Here is a 14992-nt window from a genome sequence, read left to right as displayed (position 1 = left end):
ACCATAGCCCTCATCCCTCCAGCAGCTATGATCTGTGGCCAAGATTTGTTCTGCTTGCCGTGTAATTTATGACCCTGTCGTGCAGCTGATTCCTACACAGTTTCGCAGTGGCGAGGCTGAGGATACCGATGTATTTAAATGCTGCTCCAGGGGGGCAGGGAGCAGGCTCTGGAGAGACAAAGCACATGCCCAGCTTTATTCAGGTGACAGCTAAGGTTAATCACATGGCGGAATGATTGCCGTAGGTAAAGCCAGACACTAATGAATCTTTGCAGGATCGGGATTTGAGCTTTTCGGCTACAAAGGGGCCCTCACAGCTCCCTAAGCCGTGAGCCAACAAGAGCTGGGAGTTCAGCACAACCAACCTGCCTTCCCTTCGGTGCTCTTCTGACCAGGCTCTGGGCCTCAACGAGGGGACCTGGGTACCAAGGAACCTGAACCAGACCGTCTTTTGGTGACACCTGGGCTCACAAGACTCTTGGGCCTGGACTGTCAAACAGCCTTAGGTCTCCAGTGCTTCAGAGGTGCCACGCGGCTCAGAGGTGCTTCAACACCGGTGCTTCAGAGCCCAAAGCTCCACCACACGTAGGCATCTTACAGCAACATTGGTTATATGCCATTGATTTTTCTGAGATCCTTAGAATGTCTTTGTCTTAAACATTTCTTCCCCATGCACAGCTGCTCCACCTTTTATAAAAATAAATAAATAAATAAATCCTATCAAAGCTATGTTTCCCTCTTCTCCTTCTTGCTTTCTCCTTCGGGGCTTTCTGCATGAGAAATGTCTCAGGCTGTGATATTTGCCAGAGGAAAAAAAGACTAATTTTTAGAAGCTATGTTTCAGAAGAGATTGTCCAAAATATTCTCTAAAGACCAGAGATTTAATGCATCTTTTACAGCCTCACATTTCCACATCCCTGAACACCTCTGAAACAGAACTTGAAAAGAGTGAGGAGGAGGTGTCAGTCAGGAGATGAATGCCACGGGTAGCACCTACTTTCAGTATTACACACAACATTTCTGATTGTAAACTAACTGAAGAGACACGCTGTCAAAAACTTTCCCTTCATTTAACGTGGACATAATCTGCACTGTATCCTAATACACTCTATGGAAAATATGAATGCTGTTCCTGGAAAGTAAGTTACGATCTCTTTCCAAATTGTATATAAATTTAGAGAGCATAATCAAATGCAGAAACAACGTGTATCTGCAGACTCTGAAGCAGGTAGAAGCTTCAGAGTCTTTCTGCTTCAATAAATCTTTCAGCTTTGCCATGAACAGCAAGTGGGTTTAAACTAATCTATCCAGATTAATACCCCAATTTGATGATATGTATTTAAGTAATGTTTGGTTTAACTTCTGCATGACCTGGGTAAGAAAAAATGTGCCTCCAATAAATACGGCTGGCTTGGGGCATATTCAATGAGTACAAATACCAGATGCATCATCAAGTGCTTTGGGATATTTGTTTTTAGCATATGACCACAAGATATGATGCATCCTTGCAAAGCTTCCTACTTCACTCAAGAATTATGCTCAGCTTTTTTGGTGTTGCCAGAAGCCATGCTGGACAGCATAATGGGAAACTTTCCTCCCCAGTCTGTGTTAAGCTACTTCAGGTTTTCTTTCTTTCTGAAGCCCCTTTTTTCCTCCTCTCCTTCTATGCTAATATTTATCCCATTCAGAAAGTCCTTAGATCAACCTGCTAGCAGGCCCAAATACTTCTTCTTTTAAGAAAAGCATGAACTATATCACTCAGTTCAACAGGCTGGACTGCAATCACCTCAAGTAATCACAAAGGGGATTTAGTTTTCCATCCATTACCTGCCTAAGTGCCTGCCTGGCAACTGCTTCTGTGCCTGTACACGAGAGGTGTAGACAAGAAAGTGTAGGTTAAATTATGAGGCCGTCCCTTCCCCGCACACCAGTAAAAGGCAGTTGCTGGTCTTGAGAGGAGACTTCTGCAGGAGAAGGGATGTGTCTGAATCACCAGCTTCCCGAGCCGTGATGGACGACCTGCCTGTGAAACACTTTGAAGCTTTAAAGTGGTGTGTGAGCACCTGGAAGCAGTGAGAGGAGTTTCTGCAGCATTGGGCACAGCTCCTTGTTCTGGGCAAACTCACTCGTTCTCACGTGTGACGTCCCAGCGGAAATCCTCCTGCAGCATATCGAGCTCCGCCACTTGTATACAGACCAGCAGCTAAATGCTATCAGCAGCAGGACTTCAGTTTGCTTACAGAAACGCCTGTGGCTTGACAGTATGAGCTCAGTGCAATGGCAGAACGAATTACGTAAAACGGCCTGTGAAAATGGTGTCTATTTATTGTTATTACAATAATTTGTCATTTCAAGAATGAGGAACGCTGTAAATTCCACAGATACTGTCAGAAAGGTAAAAGAAGTAAGTGATGACTGTTGGAAAGCATCAGCTCCAAATCCGTGTGATTTCATGCATACATAGTTCAGTACAGACTAAAAATAAGAACTCCGAACCAGTCCAAGACGCAAAGCAACCCCAAAACCAGAACAAGGACTATAATCACAAAACATATGCAGACTATTATCAGCTGTGAGTGCCAGCAAAGAAATAAAAAATGTCCAGCCCACTATAATCAAAGTAAGGAGTTATTCAAAGGATTAATGACAGAGCAGAAATTCTCTGAGTCAGTACAGAAAGGCCCTCTCCATGAGGTCCAGCATTCAGCCAGATAAAATACTGAAACAAACCGGGTTCGGTACCACACATGTATGATACTGTGTACATTCAAGACAGCCAGAGAAGTAACTTGGCTTGGAGACCGGTTGTTTGCAGAGCCTTAGAGGCAAGATAGGCTAAGCTCAAAGGTCAGTATGCCTCTAACACAGCAGGTTAACGAGCAATAAGTTAAAATAAATTGGCCAGGAACAGTCTTCGGGATGCTCACTTAACTTTGTAGGCAAGAAAATCAATAGTTGAAAAAGCAACTACCAAAGAGCACCTAAATTTTATCATGGAGCCGCACCAGGATCAGCCAGGCAGTGAGCTGTAGGACTGACAGAGCTGCATTTCTCAGCCTGACTCCACAGCTAGAGACTTCCCATGGAAGTGACTTGGCAGGAGAAATCCCTTCTCAATGCCTTTCTACAATAGGACCAAAATTCTTCACTCACAAAGCTCCCTAGACAAGAACCACACCTGTAGGAGGTCTCGACTTCAGACCGGTTATATGCTGTGTAAGGCCACAGGTAGGATACTGAATGATGCAGTTTTTACTGAATGACACACGTGTTGCAAACTCCTTGGCTCCGAGTGATTTCTGAATTCCTTGCACTGACCTGAAGGTGGCCAGACACCCATGCACAGCAAGCGAATGTAAGTGATAGACGCTGAATGAAACTCCAGCCCTGCTTCACTAACATTTCATGCTAGAAGCAAAACACATGCAGCTTCGTCTTCCAAGAAGGGTTTGAATAAGTCAGGAGCAGCCTTTATGCCTTATTCTGGGCCTCTCTGGGCTGGATTCCCACCCACAAAAGAGAAATAGCTGGGAAGGCCCACAGGAGAAGTGCCACTATTGCTAGGCCACAGAAACAACCAAATTCAAACAAATACATCAGAACCAAGGAGCATCTGGCTGGCCAGGAGGCCTGGGCTAGCAGATGGGAGAGGGTGGAAGAATAGGGAAAAGAAAACGATAACAGAGGCAGGCAGAAGACCCAAGTTCCTCCTCAGAAGCTGGAAAGTATAAAAGGCAGCCAACGAGAACTTCTGGGCAGGGCTGAAAAACAAGTGAAAGTGAGAGCTTCTCTCATCTCAGACTGCAGCCAAGAAATCAGGTTACCAACAGTAAAAGAAGAAATAAAAAAAACTTTCAAAATTGGCAGCAAAGAACTATCCACACTCCTTGGCTCCATGTAAGGCTGGGTGGAAGGGGTAAGAAGGAAACAGGGGACATACTGCAGCTCGGAGCCAAAATAGTTTCTTTCTGGATGCTCCTGGCTCAGTTCAGCCCTTTGTGACTCTCAATTTCAACCCGTTACGCACTCCCCCATAATCATCATAATAAATAGCTGTTTGCTTGCTCAGTGTATTCAACTTCCTCGCAGCAAGCCAAGCTCAACCCAGCGCTAGCATTTATTTCTGGATTTTGACCAGGCCTGCCTAAAACCAAACAAGCGTTGGTGTGATTTGCCATATTTGCTGAGAGAGAATAAAAGCAGTTGCACTCAAACACCAGCGGTTGCGGCCAAGTTCACCTCATGCTGCTGGTGGTGATATCAGCGTTATTAACTTCGCTTTAATATTTTAAGGCTGCTGCAGAAAAAGGGTGGGCTTCAGTTCAGTTGCTGGGCTTCAAGGGAGATGAGTTATTCTAACAACATTGTCCTTCCATTAAAAGAACAAAACCCCTCTGTTATTCCAAAGTCAAATTGTTGTTAGAATTCTGTAACGATGAAATAAAAGCAGTCACTGGAATTAGGAGCCTTCCCTCATCACCAGCACCAAGTGGGATTTGGGCCAAAATACAGAAATTAGAAAGAAAATAACAGCCATAAGAAACTGTGCTTTTCCAGCTGGCATAACTTTTTTCCTTCCTTCATCCATGCCTAACTTGTACAGGTTTGCACACAACACGGGGCATTGAAATTCTCCCCAGGTAACTGTGAAGGGTGTTTCGGGCTCTCGATGGGTGACCTGTCACCCCCGGGCTCAGCAAGATTTGGGTACCTGTGAAAATCTCTACCTAACAACTCAAAATGCAACGAACAGGCTGTCAGGTCTTTTAAGCTAGTATTGCTCTTCCAAAAGCTGGTCCTGTGGATGGGGGTCTGTCACTTGCTCCTTGCCTGCCGGTCCACAGACAGCTACAGAAAGGAAATGTGTTTTCTGGGTTTGATGACACCGAACATTTAGTTATGAAAGACTGGGCAGGAGGGAGAGGAGCAGGGAATTTCCATCAGGAGTGCCAAGCTGTAATTAATGCCCTGTTAGGGACCGTTTATGCACGATGCGATTCATTCCTGCACCAAGAGCCGGCATAAAGTTACATTCCACTGAAGCTGCAGTGAAGCAGCAGAAGGACTGGATTTCATTTAAGGAGTGATGTTCCAGATTCCTGGATGAGACACTCCGGACTGCTGCGCTCAGGAGTGAATGAAGCACTGTGCGGCAGAGCCCCAGCAAGCCTTGAAATGAATTTTGCTCTGACCTAACGAAAACCACAGACTCGAAATTCTGATGATTCAGAAATTTTCAGCTCGCAACAGGAGTTCTTGCAAAATATTTGGGAACTGCAGGAAGCGTTTAATGGTCTCCCCATGTGAAGGAAAGGAATCCTGACCTATTGTCTTTACGATTCTTGTTCTTATGAGTGATAATTTTAGAAGGAGATAATTAAGCCCGTGTGGCCATCCTTCTAAGGTTGCTAAAAAAATAACAAGTGACCTGGCTTGGTGCTTTCCATACTGATTCACATTCCCTCTGTGCTGTCAGAACTCACAGGAGAATAGCTACAGGGCCCGACCATGCTCCCAGGCATATCTGCAGTCCCCAACCAGTGTGTGCAGCAGAGGAAATCAAATCAGCCCAGTGGAGAGGCTTATCTGCAGAGCCGTGTGATGGAGTAAGAGAAGTCAGGAGAACCTTATAAGGGCATGCACCTATCCTACCAAGAGTGAAAAAGTTAGGATTTTAGTAAAAAAAAAAAAAAAAAAAGAGCAAGAACATGAATCAGAATCCCCATGGCTAATGCTGAGGTTTAGGATGTCCTTAATCCTTATTGGGATGCAGAAGCATGGAAAGGTGCTATAAATTCAAAGTGATCTCATCCTAAGATTTCAGGTGAATCTTTCTTTCATTCCTGTTAGCTCAAGGGATGAACTAAGAGAAGGACAGACAAAGGAGTCACATCCATTTCCTGAAATAGCTTACAGACATCTCAGAAAGTCTAGCAGCATGCAATATAATAATTACTGCATGCTTGTGTCATAATTAATGTCATAGATTCCTTTAGAAGTGAAACCAGCCTGTTTCAAATTCTGTTGAAATACGACTCCTTAGATTATTTCTGTCTGCTAATAAATGATGGCTATGCAAGAAACTAATTTGAGAATCACTGAAAATTATAATTTTGTTTTATATGCTTCCAGTAATGTTTTCTTAAACAAGATTCTTACATTTGTCTCTCTCTTTGTGTAACTAGTGCTGTGGTAAGCATTAGACACAGTCACACGCTTGTTAACACTGTATTTCTCATTCAGGCTTCAGACTGAATGCCATTTTTGTTTCTGTGTAAATACTCACGTTGTCCTTGAAGACTCAGGTGCAATGCAGAATGACAAAAGACATAAAGGAGGTCAACCATCGATCATTTAGCCTTCACGTGGAGTATATCCAGGATGTGCAGCTTTTAAATGCCATTTTAAAACAGTTGCTAAAAGCAGCAGGCTGGAAATTGGGTCACTAAAAGCAGCACACTGGAAAGGGATCTAGAAGCCTTAGTGTTGGGAGCAGCAACCCTTCTCTTACGCTTGCAGAGAGCTGGTAGGTTCGATGCACCCAGACCTACAGAGGTTGTAAAACCCCTGAAGCACTCAGGATCAATGGGGTCTTGCTCCACAGTGAAGGCTGTTGCTTCTACGTGTTTGTTCCAACATAGCCAGCTCATTACAGATTACCTGTACTTAGCTCCTACGTTCTAAATTTTCCCCTAGTGATTTTTATTTGCCATAATCCTCTTGTACTTGAAGATTCCTCATTACCCTTTCCTTTTCCATGTCAATTGTGCTTAATTAGCAGCTCACAGCAGCGGGATGTGTTCACGTGCTCATTGGAAGCGCATGGAGAAGCAAGCACCGCCCAGAAGAAGCTCTATGCTTCATCCTGCACAACAGAAGCTGAAAAATTGACCAAGACCTACATACAGTACTTGGAAAAAGGACCTAAAATTACCTTCCCGTTGCACATACGTGTTTCCTGGAATGAAACCTCTTCTTTTCCACTGATTTCCACTTAGTAATGATTCCTTTGGAGTAGATTAGGTAAAGTACAACCCAATTATAAACAACCTCAGAGCATCACCTTCTCACAACGCTCTTTTCAGCTTGGTTTTATCAGAGAACTCCAGAGCTGTTTTCAGCTGGCATTTCAGGCCAACACTTCATAACTGAGGTCTCAAAAAAGCAGGAAAGCCGTTTGAAAGCAGGTTCTCATTACAATGATGTGCCCTGCTTCAAAAGCTCTATGTCGACTTTAGTCGTGTGATTATTTTGAGGGATAATGTGTCTCTGGTAACTCAATAAGAACGCAGTGCAGTGTATTTAAAAATAAAAATTTGGGAAGATGGGAATTAGCTCACCACAGCTCACCTCAATTGCCAGGTCAGGTTTCAATTTCCAGTAAGCTTTCAGCAGGGAAGCTCATGCTAATGGGTCTGTGGAAGTTCCTCATAGGAAGGAATAGAAATTTCTTTGAAAATACACACCTGACAGCACAACTGTTTGCTTTCCTGGGGCAATGCACATGCTGGACCTGTGCACTGCCTAGAGAAACAGTCTCCATCCCAAGCTGGATGTTACTGCCTGCATTTCGCTGAGGTAATACAACCAGTTTGCCCTACGTGCAACCAGAGCTTGGTGCCCAACTCACTGAAGAACCCTCAAGGAGACCTGTAGGTGTTCAGCTTAAGATTTCTGGAAACACCGTAGGCTACTTCGTGCCCACGTTTGTCAGAAGAGTTCTTTTAATAAATCAGGAGCCAGAGCAGACTATTAGATCAACAACCCCTTTGCAAAGATGGAGTATGCATGTGAAGTCATCATGAAAATGGTTAGCAATGCAACCTTCCTATATGATCTGAGCTCGAGGGCTGGTCCAGCTGCTGTACCAGAGCAGGGAGCGCGCGATGCTTTCCTCACGAGCAGCTTCGTGCTTTGGGGCCACCTAAAATGCGTGCTCTCTGCCTTGCAGCTTTCCTTCAACGAGGGGGAAAAGAGAACCCCCCAAGCAGCAGAGATGGCAAAAGTGAACGGTAACATTTGTACACAGCCTGGTTCAGCTAGAACATCACACTGAAGATCCCGTATATGTAAAGGGGGTACAAAGCCTAACAGTTTTTCACTTTTCTTTTGTTCTCAGAATTGATTTTGGAGAGCAAGAAAAAACGTCAGAGAAAGTGGCTCTTAAACTTATTTTGACTGGAAAGTAGTGGCACCATTTTTTTTTCCAAAGGGGGGGTGTGAAAACTTTTAACCTGGAGCCACTAGCAGCAGACAAAACTCCACTCGGGGTTTCCTGTTTCCAACCTGCACGCACGCGTTCCGCCTCACCTTCTCCCCCTGTGCAGAACATTATTCCTCCTGAACCGAGGCGTATCAGCTTACAGCGTCGCTCTACAGAAAGAAAAGTTTTCCCCTCTGAAAAGAAAAGAAGAAAAAAAGAGCCATTTTGCTAAGCCGTTTCGCAAAACCCCACCGAAAGCCCCACAAAGCGCCACGACCGCCTCCCAACCCTCTCTCCTCTCGTCCCCACACCCCTCCTCGGGGCAGGCAGCCCCCAGCCGGCCGAACCCCAGTCCTTTCGGGGCTGCTTTAGGGCTGCCGGGTGGGCTGAGCTCTGCTGTGTAGGGCGGTGGCAGCAACCCCCGGCCGGCCCCCGGCTGCTCCGAGTCCAATGGGCTCCGTGCGCGGCGTGCCTTCAGCACTATATAACGCCCGGGCGGTGCCGCTGCCCCATCCGCCGGGCTGCCTGCGAGCAGCCCCTGTTGCCGAGCCGTGCCGAGCCGTGCCCGGAGGATGCTGTGCCGAAACGGGTGGCGGCTGGCGCTGCTCGCCCTCTGCCTGGGGGTGGCAGCGGGAGGGGGCGCAGGGCAGCGGCGGGGAGGGAAGAGCCGGAGGCAGGCGCAGACCCCCGCCGTGCCCCAAGCCCAAGCCAATCCAGCGCAGGGCAAGCGTGAGTACCGAAGGGCTAGCGGGCAGGGCTGGGTGGCTAGCAGCAGGTTTCGGCCTCGGGGGGTGGTCCCCGGGGGGTTTCTCACCGGTGGTCGCCTTCCCTCCGCGGCTGGGGGTCTCCGGGGTGGAGGTCTCGGCGATGGGAGACTTCTTTCTTCTCTCCTCTCGCCTGCCCGGAGCCGTGTTTTGGGGTCTCGCTGATGGGAAACTTCTTTCTTCTCTCCCCAGAGACCTGCTTTGACAATGGGAGGTACTATCAGATAAACCAGCAGTGGGAGCGCATCTACCTGGGTAACACGCTGGTCTGTACCTGCTACGGCGGGAGCAGAGGGTTTAACTGCGAAAGCAAGCCCGAACGTAAGTTGGTGGGTTTTTTTTTTTTTTGGCACCAAGACCCCCAAAGGGCTCTCAAAGCTGAGTAAACTGGGTGCTGCACGGGGTTACAGCTGGCAGAGCGGGGTTTCAGCTGAAGTTTGGTACTTAGGGTCAGAAACGGATCTACGCTCACTTACACTGAAGATCTGGCTTGGGATTTTCAGCAATGCTTTTCATTAGAGATGGGCCTGCCACCAGAACGCTGAGCCAAACATCACTCCTCTCCCGGGAGGACTGGATCTAAACCTTAACTTTGGAGCCAGCCTCTTTATAACGAACTGAGCTGACTCCTCGGCTCGCACGGGGAAGTTCAAATCTGGAGTCACTTTGCAGCTCTGGCTCTGTACAGTTTGATTGCTTCACCCCAACTTTTCATAGCTCTGCAGTGTCGTCAGCTTGTTTAAAAATATTTCAACTTACAACTTTCCACAGCTCCCCAGCCGTGCTGCGAGCTCGCTGTAATTGAGTGTAAAATGAGATTGTTTAGTCTCCTGCAGGAAAAGTTTAGGTAACGGGAAAAAAAGCTTTAAATGCAACGTCTGCAGGAAGATGTGTGTCTCTGAGATGCAGTGTAGCTCAGATAATCAGATGCATGCTTTTATCTTTATTGGTCTGAAGCCACTGGTTTGCTATAATTCCTTTATGTTGCTCTAGAGATACAAGAGGAAAAACTGGTTCCTGGCTGATAACATTAATGTAGGACAGATAGGAGCATCCCAGGGATCTGTTTGGCAAGGCTTGAGTAAAATACTGCTCAAGTATTTGAAGGAGTACACAGTTCCCTTGCTCCTCCATAAAGAGAGGGGTTTAATCTACATTTCTTTCCCCTCCAGGGATTCCCAAGTTTTACACTTTCAAAGTCCAATCGCAGGTTTCCTGTATGGCACAGTTAACTTCATCTCCCCAGTGGTGAGGGCAAGAAAGTTGTTCTGTTGCAGATCTCAAGCCTGATGGCAGCACTGACACAACCATTCTGGAATCACTTACGCACATGCAAGTGTGAACAACTCACAAGCGACCCTGTTGACTGCAGTAGGATTGATGCAGAAATTGGGATTAATATACTTAAGCGCTTGCCAGGGCACAATGAGGAGGATTAGCATGACAAAACCCACAGCTTCTGGGGGATGTTTGTTCCCCCCATCTTCTGTAGTGTTGCACTTCAAACAGCTGGGATTGATCCTTTCAGGACATGCCTGTCCACGGGCCATGCTCAGCTCCTGGCTCACTGTGGGAGGGAAGCTGTGGTTGTTTAGCTGCATGGGGACCCTGAGGGGGTGAATTTCACCTGACTTCATCTCTAATCTTCCACCCTTAGAAGGAAGAGATCAATCCATGTTTCCCCCAGGCAAAAAAAAAAAATAAAATAAAAAAGAGCATCTGTGGGAGGAGATGACAACAAGAACATGTTCCTCTGTATCTGTTACTGGTGTGGTTTCACAAAGTTCATTTTTCTCCCCTCGTAGCTGAAGAGACTTGCTTTGACAAATACACTGGATCCACTTACCGAGTAGGGGAGACGTATGAGCGCCCCAAGGACTCCATGATCTGGGACTGTACTTGCATTGGAGCTGGCCGCGGGAGAATCAGCTGCACCATTGCCAGTACGTAACTGAGAGCGCGTTACTAGAGCTATTGTTCCGTGGTGTCAGATTTTCCAGAGCAACTTGCACAATTCTTCCAGTGCCCACCAGCTAGATTTAGGGGGCTTTCATCCAAAGCCCATTAAAATATTGTAATTGAAAGTCCTTACCCCGTGTACACCCACTTGCACAAACAAATTACTCTTATTTAAGAGGTAAAGTCTTATGTATAAAAACATAGGCCAGAATGACTGTTAATGTACAACCATCGAGGTCAGTACATTTAATATACACAGGAATGTGTTACATGTTCACAGACACTTATGAAAGTTTTTTTTTTTTTTTACTGGAAAAAGAGTTAGTGTCTAATCTGCAGCTAGTTGGTCAAAATTACATTGTCAGCATTAATAGAACTACTCTGAATATTTACCGCTCAAGAGCCAGTGCCTCTGGCCTCTAAAAATGTTATGCCAACACTAGTACCCAAGGGAACAAGAATTTGATATCCATTGGGCCAGCTCTATATGTTTCTGCAATTTCTTACCAATCTGTCCCATACTTCTTAATCCTTGCTGCCCAGCTTTCCCTTTTAACATCTGTCTCTCTGTCTGGAAACCCTTTCACTACTGAGTCACTGAATTGTTCACAATTTCCCTTCAGTTCATAATTAGACTTTCTTTGAGTGCAGATGAAGATTGCTGTGCCTCGGGACTTCTAGACTGAGATTTCCAAGTCCCTCAGGCACCTTTGGAAAAAAGTCTTGTTCTTATAAGTATGCAGTTTCTTGTTTAAGACAAACAGAGCTGAGCCCAATAGCATTGCCACAGAGGGCTCAGAAGCCAGCCATCGTTATAGCATGGAAAGAAATGCATCGAATATAACAAGTAGAGCTGAAGCCCTTCTGAATTTAATGGCATTTTATTGGGCAGGGATGATGAGTCTTGTAAGAAAAGAAAGAGTCAGTAAGGAAATTGCAAACATAAGAGCAGTCTCATTTCCTCATCATCAGCCTGGTTTAGAGCTCACTGGAGAGTCTCATTGACTGCAACTGGCTTTGAATCAATCTTTATAACTCTTAGATTCCCAGCTTTCATAAATGAGCCAATGAAACGTTTCAGCAGCTCCTAATAAATGACCAGACGTGTTTCTCCTCCTTTCCTTGGAAGAAGATCTTGTCAGCAAAGTGCTGTTCACATTTCCCTCCGTGAGCCTGGGCTGAGCAGTGGGCCCAGAGCACCTCAGGCCTGTGGGGCTCTGTTGGGCTGGGAATCAGCCTTTCTGGACAGGATTTCTAAACCTGATAAAGATGTCTCCAAAAAAAACTTACCTTTTTTTTTCCCCTCCCCATATATTGGCCTCACTGCCACATCCCTCATGCTGTGTAGGGACAGCTGCCCAAAGGCCTGTGTGGTGCCCCTTCAGCACAAGATGGCGGCAGCCCCCTCCTGCCTCACCAGGCCCCAGTCTGAGGGCAGAACAGCATCTCCTCACACCCTGGTGTTCCCCTTTCAGCAGCAGGTCTCAGCTGTGGTTTGAAACCTGTCAGGGTGTGGCTGAGGACAGGGCCTGATAAGGAAAATACCTGTCAAGCACCAAGGGAAGATGGCAGGCCTCAAAGGAAAATGGTGGGCGCCATTTTGCAACCTGAAGGAAGTGGCCATGGTCTGCCCTCCTTTTCCTCACTTCCCCTCACCTCCACCATGACTGACCATTTTTACCCCTCTCTCCCACCCGGGTGGCCCTTACTGTGTCCCCACAACGCTGTCCTGTGTCGGTACTGGTTGCTGCAGGGCTCCTCACCTCAGCTCTGCCTCTCTCCTGCCTGCAGATCGCTGCCATGAGGGCGGCCAGTCCTACAAGATCGGCGATACCTGGCGTCGCCCCCATGAGACGGGCGGCTACATGCTGGAGTGCGTGTGCCTGGGCAACGGCAAGGGCGAGTGGACCTGCAAGCCCGTGGGTAGGTGGTGGCTCCATCTTCCCTCATCTGAGCTGGGGCTCAGCCTCCTTTCTCCTCATCTTCCTGGCCTAGGGTGTCCCCGTCCCCATATGGGATGCCCTAGGGCAAAGCAAGCACTCACCTTTTTCCCTCCCTCAGCTGAGCGATGCTACGACAACACGGCTGGGACATCCTACGTGGTGGGCGAGACGTGGGAGAAGCCCTACCAAGGGTGGATGATGGTAGACTGCACCTGCCTTGGGGAGGGCAGCGGCCGCATCACCTGCACCTCCAGAAGTAAGTGCTGGCAGGCACCTGCTGCCTTATCCACTTTCCTTATTTTAATATATCTTTCAAATTCCTGCCTCAAAAAGAAAAGGTCAGTCTTTTCTTGCTGTCAGAAGTAGTTTTAGAAGGATGGCAAGAGTTATCTCCTGAGGAGGTGTGGAAAACAAAGCCCTCTGAGGTGACATCCGCCATTTTCAGCCTGAGGGCGGGTCAGAGAGTTGGTGGTCTGTGCTAATGACAAAGCTGCTGGATTATTTTGGTTTTTAATCTGCTTTAGAGAAAAGCTTCAGGAAATATGCAGACCTGTTGAGTCACAGGCATGTTTTCCCCAAGGAAGTCAGGGGAATTTCTTGCTCAGCAAAATGGTGGAGTTTGGTCTAATAACTCCATTCTTGAGGTTTAAGTAGGCTTTTGAGGGAAAATAGAGTGACTTTTGAAGAGAAACAGTTACCCAATCCAACAGTAGAATTTACCAGTTGAAAATGTAAATGCTTTTGCCTTTAAAGTTGTTTTGGGTGTGTATACATGCAATGTGCTTGAAGAGAGTTTATGTTGTCTGCTGTCCCATCTCACTTGTTAGCTTTTTTCTCTACCATTTTGTCTTCAGTGCTTCACCAGGGCAAGTGACTTCTCTTTTTTTTTTTTTTTTTTTTTTTTTTTTTGTATAGTTGAAGCACATTACTGCAAATACTCTGTTGCATTAGTACTCACAAAGCAAACAGGGCTTTTAAAATCCAAACTCTTGCTTGTTTATTTACCATCTCTTTTAATTTTGCTAGGAACAGGCTCCGTTGTGGAGCTCTTGATTTATACCAGTTGCCTCAAGAAAATTTAACTTTGTACCTGACACCTTTATTACGCAAGTTTTTTGAAACTCTTCTGTAGCCTTTAAATTGCCTCATATTCAGTTGCCTTGGGGCACACAGATAATAGCTATCTGCTGATAGAAACAACAGACCTGTAAAGAACTAAAACAGTAAGGAGGTTGGGATTAAAACTGAAGATCTGGAGACACTTGGTCAAGAAATAAGCTATAAAAATGAAACCAGTTTTCACAATCTCAAGTCTGTTAGAACACATAGGGAAAAATCATTAACTGTCAAATAGGAATGAATAAAACAGAATGTGTTGTTTGTGAACTTTGGAGGAGATGATATTACTAATAAAAATGATTTGGCAGTATCTTTCCCCCTATAACTCAGGATTGAATTGTTGTATCATAGGGGAAATTGCAATATAATGACCTGTTCATTTTTCATTTTGTTTCTCAAAGGTAATCAAATACATATATTTGAATTTCTGGATGTAAAACGATAGCTGTAGCCCAAAAAGTGGCATTATGCTTCAGTATGCCTGCTGTTATGTATCTTTTATGGTGTTTTCTAGAATCACTGACTTCTGGGGGGACATTTCAGCTTTTCGTTGTCTAACTTGAGAATTTGAATTTCCATAAGATAGGTTGCTTTCTCCATGTAATGTTTGCCAAATTACATTATGAGCACTTCACCGGTTTACCCCTCTTCTGGCAAATTACTCAGGTTTTTGGTCATTTTAACCAATGTGAATTAGTAACATGTTTTTCATGTTCATATATTCTGTCCAGAGTGCTCTTTTAGTCTGACATGATGCATATGTCCTTCCACAGTTCTTCATAAATCCACGTTCATTGATCTGTGATTATATTTGAGCCTCTGTATCGAGTTGCCCTTGAATGAGAAGTTAAAATGTTGTAATGGAAGAAGAACTAGATAATCCATGTGGATCTGGCATCCAGACAAAAGTAGTTTGTTATGCCGTCCTTTGAACCCATTTACTCAATTCATCAGGGGCTGTGGGTTATTAAAGACAACAGGGAGATTTAGAAAGTCTAATATTC

General features: G+C 45.7%; 1 protein-coding gene across 1 annotated transcript in view; it reads left to right on the top strand.

The window, feature by feature from the left end:
• Positions 1–8775: 8775 nt before the first annotated feature.
• Positions 8776–14992, top strand: part of FN1 (fibronectin 1) — a gene marked incomplete at its 5' end in the record, with an annotated part of 51304 nt that continues 45087 nt past the window's right edge. The window contains 5 exons of the mRNA XM_084289404.1: positions 8776–8932; positions 9160–9288; positions 10773–10910; positions 12718–12849; positions 12988–13125. Of these exons, the coding sequence (XP_084145530.1) occupies positions 8776–8932; positions 9160–9288; positions 10773–10910; positions 12718–12849; positions 12988–13125 (694 nt within the window). The remainder of the gene's footprint in view (positions 8933–9159; positions 9289–10772; positions 10911–12717; positions 12850–12987; positions 13126–14992) is intronic.

This window comes from Netta rufina (assembly GCF_964035555.1).
Source record: "Netta rufina genome assembly, chromosome: 6".
Taxonomy (NCBI): domain Eukaryota; kingdom Metazoa; phylum Chordata; class Aves; order Anseriformes; family Anatidae; genus Netta; species Netta rufina.
The sequence above is the reverse complement of the archived record's forward strand: the minus strand, read 5'-3'. Positions and strand labels throughout refer to the sequence as shown.